Genomic DNA, 6,062 nt, shown 5'->3' on the forward strand with positions numbered 1-6,062 from the left:
ATCATGCATCATTTGAAGATAGCACCCTGTTTTGACATATGGTCACAGGAGCACATGGTTCAAGAAGTAGATAAGATTATTTCCTATAGAAATTTTAGCATTCAGTCAGGTTTTTACTTACTGCACATTGCATTAGTTGTTTAGGAATTAACTGATCAAGCTTGCATTTTTGTTATTATAATACTAGTTTTTATTACTTGGATAAAAACCCTTTGCAGTCTGAAGGCCAGAGCCGATGGAAACCCTTTGATGCAGCTGCTGTCTTTAGTTTCTTGTTTGTGCATCTTTCTGCCTTCAGTTTTTATTTAATAACTGAAAAGTATGCGCTAAAGGGCTGAGATCAGATGACTGAGTTGGCAGTTGAAGAATATCTCCTTTCTTTGTCTTTATAGACTGTTGAGTTGCTTTTGAATGATTACCCATTTACACTGTGTGGACTATGTAAATTAGTTTAAAGCGTTCTTTTTGTACTTTTTACTTAAAGATCTTGTGATTTTTCTATTGCTCTCAGGACATTATTTTGAGGTGGTGGTGCCAAAAAGTGTTTAATCAATAACATGACCCAGAAAGAAGTCATAAAGCACAGGGAGGAATTTTTATTTTGTACCATTACAATGTGTGAAGTGTAGGGGAACTGGTCACAAGGTTTAAGTTTTCAGCCTGGAATCTGAACCTAGATTATAAAAATAGAACGCCTTCTGAAACTCCACTCTTGGTTTTAAATGATGGTTCTTAAATGATTCTTAAATGATGAGATATTAGCCAAATTTAGTTTGGAGCAGCCCTACACTGCAAATATGACTAGAATTAGTAGTTACAGAGGGAAAAACAGCAGATAACTGTAAAAGAAATTACTTCTTGATAAATGGTTCCTGTGACATTGCTCTGAATTACATTAGTTTGTAATACATTGTAGTGGATATGTGTGGAACTGACCCACCCTGCTGCACTCACAGCAGCTGTCTTCTGTCAGCAGCTGACAGTATACTCTGGCTCTAAGTGTGAGTCATATATTCAAATCATTTTGAGGATCTGACTCACTTCCAACATTTCACTTAATTTCAACTCTACCTAGAATTTGCCACAGATGTATTCCAAATGCCGGCATTTGATCTTATTGTATGGCCTGAGCTATATACAGTAAGTGGACATTAAGACCGCTGGCTCTGCTAAATATTTAGTTGTCTCCCTGGTAACAAATACACTTCTATTTTTAACTCCAAGTCTGCAGTTCCCCTCACAGTCAGGCTCAGCTCCACCAGGTTAAAATGTAACAGTTTGATGTTAACAAATGATCTTTCACTAATTAGCCTCACTTCACCAACATCTGCAAGTATTTGTTAACTGCTACATTAGTTATTTGCAGTTTCTAATCTCACTGTGAGTCAGCTCTTGGGTGTTTAGCAATGGCACAATTCTATTGGCTCTTTGAAATGTCACTCAGGTTGAAGGCACCTCCCACCCTCTATATACTGGAGTCATCTGGTGGGGTGCAGAGAGGCAAGGCCCTGCAGCACTTTCATTTCTTCTCAGCTGTACTTAACCTTCTGCATCTGCCAAGATGAATAATGTAAGTAACATTTTGACAACAATAGTCAACTTCTATTACTTTGATTTTCATATGACTCTTTGGTTTACTGATATCAACAGTCTTAGGCTTCAAGCCTATTTTAAGCATTGAACTGACAGCTGGTCCTAGCTTTATATTTACCAGGCTGATGTAATTGCATCAGCTAAACTGAACTAACTAAAACAGATGTTTGCATTTAGTTTTTATTGAGCTGTTAGGAGTTCTAATGTTTTGAATTTTTTGATGACCTTTTATGGTCAAAATATTCACCACAGAGCATATGCTTACATTATTTACTACGTAATTGTTATTTTCTTTTTCTCATCTATAGTAATAGATCAATGTCATGGCTATGCATGAAAGTTATCCTTAGTAATATAAACACATGATAACACTTGAGTCTTTCATTTCAGTCACGCCTTCTCTTTTCCCAGTGTCAGAGCTGAACAAAGGCTGCATTGCATTCTAGCATCTTTGAATTGATAAAATAGTCAGAATACAATCAAGACCTTGTATCTCTTTTTCTTTTTTGGGGCTAAAGGGGTGTTGTGGTTTAAATCACATTAAGGGATGAAATGAAATAAAGTAATAACATAGAAACAAGAAGAAGAACCAACAATCCTGCAAATCTAAGCCAAACAGGGGTCAACAACAGTTCACCCTTAAGCAGAAGTGTAATTATCTCTCAAATAATGTCCCTGGCACTGTTAAGATTCACTTTTTGTTGATTTCACACAGAAATGACAATTATTCATTCAGTTCAGTGAAGTTTATTTTTATAATTACTTTATTACTAGTAACATGTTACTGTTTTAATAACTTGCCAGCTCAATTTCATCATCACACCAGTGACAGATTCAGTGAAGTATCATGTCTTACACATTACTTTATTCAGATTCCTTCATTAGGCAGAATGTCTGGGAGACATGCAGCGTCACTGCCAGCTCGGACACAAGCCCAGTCCAGCACAGCCAAACACACTTTCTAACAGAGGAAGAATGTTCACATTACTATGCCTCCCTTACTTACACTGGTTGATCTTTAAATAAATTATATTTTTTGCAGTGAGCTGTGGCATGCCACGATTTCAGCCTGTTTATAGAACAGTGCAGATCATTACATGTTTGTGTGTCTACAAAGGGGATATAAATGAAAGTACTGTTATCTGTGTACCAATAGAAACTCTGATATGGTGGTGACATATAATTTAAGATGAACAGAATTTAGTTTAATTGGGATCTAATAATGCAGATAACAATGAACATGTAACTGGGGTTACAGAATATGCAGAGGTCCTTGGAAAACTTTCTCTTCTGTAGGATTTGAGAATCACAGTCATGAAGAGGTTGAGGTGAAAAATGTTGCTCTAAGGCAGGGATGTCCAACTCCAGGCCTCAAGGGCCGGTGTCTTGCAGGTTTTAGATATCACCCTGGGTCAATACACTGGAATAAAATGATTAGTTCATTACCAGGCCTCTGGAGAACTTCAAGACATGTCGAGGATGTAATTTAGCAATTTAAATCAACTGTGCTGGATCAAGGACACATCTAAAACCTGCAGGACACCACTGCTCTAAGGTATTGCGACCTGTCAGTTTGTTAACCTAGCAATGTAAATTATTTTATCAACAACTAAGTCTTCAAAGTCATGTTCAGTGGGAAAGTTTGGTCTCTTCACAAGCGAATCTAAAATTGAATTGTTTGCATGATCTAATATGATCAAGTATTCATGATTATTTCTAGCAAATGTGTTTGGTTTCTTGTTGACTGTATCTAGGATGTTTCTCTAACAACTGCAGCATTTAAAACCCACACAGGTAGGTTTCTGATTTTGTGCCTTGAAATGAAGGTGGGCAGTGAAGAAATACAAATGAATAAAAAAAAAATCTATAAAAGTTGCGTTAGGAATTTAGGTGGAAATGAATAGACATAAGAGTCTAACAGACTTATATGATAACCTACATCTTTAGAATACACTTTTAAGGACTTGTGCCTTCAGTGGAAGAGTTTGCCTGTGTTAGCTGTCTCTTTAAAGTAGCTGAACCTTCAGAAACAAAGCTATGGAACATGTCATTTAGTGTTTCTTCCTAAATTTGACTTATTTACTTCTATTTGAAATTGACTATGAGAATTTAATTGAGTCAGTAATTTAAGGTAAACGTGGTTTTAAGCCGTGAAACGTGCTTGATTGTTGTTCTTCTTCCCCTTATATTTTACTTACTATACTTATTTCTCTTTCAAATTCCCTATTAGAATGACCATTTCCTAATTGTTACACAAACCACTATTTCCCTGCCACATGTACAGCAGGAACTGAATTTCTGCTAAGCTTAGTGTTTTTCCACTCCCGGTATCTAGTATTGCACTGAGGAAAATTTGACTCAGTTTAACAGTTGTCCCTCATCATTTTTCAACATTCAGTCTCTGCCAAAATCGGCGTACAGAAAAATGTCCCTGGCAACCTCAGGACACAAGAGCTGGAATATTTGACCAGCCAGTCAATGGGGATATAACTGAAAACACATGTTCTGCAGTTTCCAGGGATAAAGTGAGGATTGGAGAATTGGCCGAGACTATACCAGTGCTGTTTTTTGCCTGAAGCTGTAATAATAATTGGATCTAATAAAAGTCAGTAGTATTAGTAGACAATAATACACTGTATCACCAAACTTGCCTTCTTTTTATGCACAGGGTATGTTTGTAAAGAACATGTCCTTCAAGGTTGGACAAACCATGACTGTTGTTGGAGTCGCCAAACCTGAGGCTGGAGAGTAAGTATTGATAAAGGACGAGCTGTGTCATGAGTTTGTAAATGAATGAATCACAGAAAAGTTAGAAAAATCTTCAATCGATATTCAGCAAAATTAATTCTTGACAGGGTGTCGTTATCACTGTATTTATCATTTAGTACAAACACTGGTAGCTAGTGTTTTTGGCTAAAAAAAATGAGTAAATTAGATTTTGTCTGTGTTAGCTGTCTCTTTAAAGTAGCTGAACCATCAGAAATAAAGCTATAGAACATGTCATGTATCTTTCTGAACTTGACTCAGTTACTTCTATTTGAAATTGATCATGAGAATTTAATTGAGTCAGTAATTTAAGGTAAATGTGGTTTTAAGCCGTGAAACGTGCTTGATTGTTGTTCTTCTTTCCCTTGTATTTTACTTACTATGCTTATTTCTCTTTCAAATTCCCCATTAGAATGAGACTGAGCTACTTATTTAAAGTAAATGAGGTTTGTCACATGTCTGTACATTGCAGTTTTGCTGTGAATATCGGCCCCGGAGAGGACACAATTGCATTTCATCTCAACCCTCGTTTCAATGCCCATGGAGACTCAAATATAATTGTCTGCAACTCTTTCGAGGGAGGCAATTGGTGTCAGGAGCAACGCGAGCAAAGTTTTCCTTTCTCCCTGGGACAGGAGTTCAAGGTGTGAGAGTGTGTGTTTATATTTTAGCCTTGCATGGGTCATATGTAATCTATTAGCTTCCTCTTTAGTCTGTATAGTGCCTCTCTCTGAGAGTGACCTCTGGTGGAAAATAAGTGCCACTGCATCTTTGAGAACTTCATTATTTGATACCGCACATTCATCTGCAAGACCTTGAGCGTTATACATCACATGTATTACAATATTTGATTCCTTTGTCTGTCTGTTTCTCTCACTGATAATACCTTTTAGATCTCCATTGAATTCACTCCTTCAGAGTTTGTGGTGACTTTACAAGATGGCTCAACATTCCGTTTCCCCAACCGCGTCGGTGCAGAGAAATACTCGGCCCTAAACTTTGATGGGGATGCTCGCATTCGAAGCATTGACATCAAGTAAAGCGCCATCGTTTCTCATATCTGGATGTGAAAAATGTTCTTTTTTTGTTTGTCTAGCAGCAGGTAATATAAAGTCCTAGGTCTTCAGCTTCCTGAAAACTTGTTAACCTTTAATCTAATTATAGATTTTCATAGCTTACAGGATATGAGTTTGTTGAGAAACAGGTCCAAACAGCTATGGTCATAAAAAAGGAGCCTTAAAAATTAGAATTGTTAGCTCTGAACCTGAACACCCTTTTCTGGAACTCTACCAGAAAAGCAGTTAAAGCAAGTTATTGTTCTGTTTGCAGTTTGCAGGATTCATATACAGTACAGTGTGGTCAGGTTTCTTTAATGTGTCTCAAAATGCTCCAAAAGACATTCCACTTTTTAATTCTTACCTGCAACAACATCAATTAAAGGATTTTCTTTTATGAAAAAAATGACTCTGGTGACTCCTTCTATTTGTTCTGCAACACCTTTCATCCTTTCCCTGTGAAATTACTTTATAGGTGATACACAGCCAGTGCTGGGCTCTGTAATTTAACCCTTACATATAGGCAGTATTTCATGTGTCACAGGTGGGTCTGGGTCTAGTTTGATTTTACAACACCTATTTTTGAAGAAAAACATTGACACCACACCATGCGTGGTTTACATAAGGCACGAACACATAACGTCCACA

At 37.0% G+C, this 6,062-nt stretch overlaps 1 protein-coding gene across 1 annotated transcript; it reads left to right on the plus strand.

Moving 5' to 3' along the window:
• The first annotated feature begins 1,476 nt into the window (after window positions 1–1,476).
• Window positions 1,477–5,817, plus strand: LOC147332421 (beta-galactoside-binding lectin-like). Its single transcript, XM_086288950.1, has 4 exons — window positions 1,477–1,570; window positions 4,262–4,341; window positions 4,832–5,003; window positions 5,253–5,817. The coding sequence occupies exons 1-4, from the start codon at window positions 1,562–1,564 to the stop codon at window positions 5,397–5,399; spliced, it is 408 nt and encodes a 135-aa protein (XP_086145076.1). The 5' UTR covers window positions 1,477–1,561; the 3' UTR covers window positions 5,400–5,817.
• Window positions 5,818–6,062: the final 245 nt, after the last annotated feature.

Source organism: Aulonocara sp. 'chitande type north' Nkhata Bay, linkage group LG4 (assembly GCF_057382095.1).
Source record: "Aulonocara sp. 'chitande type north' Nkhata Bay isolate Kocher_YH1m ecotype deep benthic linkage group LG4, A_spYH_male_GT1.1, whole genome shotgun sequence".
NCBI classification, from domain to species: domain Eukaryota; kingdom Metazoa; phylum Chordata; class Actinopteri; order Cichliformes; family Cichlidae; genus Aulonocara; species Aulonocara sp. 'chitande type north' Nkhata Bay.

Excerpts from the sequence above, each read along its gene's own strand:
- LOC147332421 (XM_086288950.1), top strand. Across the intron at positions 4,342-4,831 it reads GCCAAACCTGAGGCTGGAGA|TTTTGCTGTGAATATCGGCC; the intron begins GTAAGTATTGAT and ends TGTACATTGCAG. Across the intron at positions 5,004-5,252 it reads CCCTGGGACAGGAGTTCAAG|ATCTCCATTGAATTCACTCC; the intron begins GTGTGAGAGTGT and ends AATACCTTTTAG.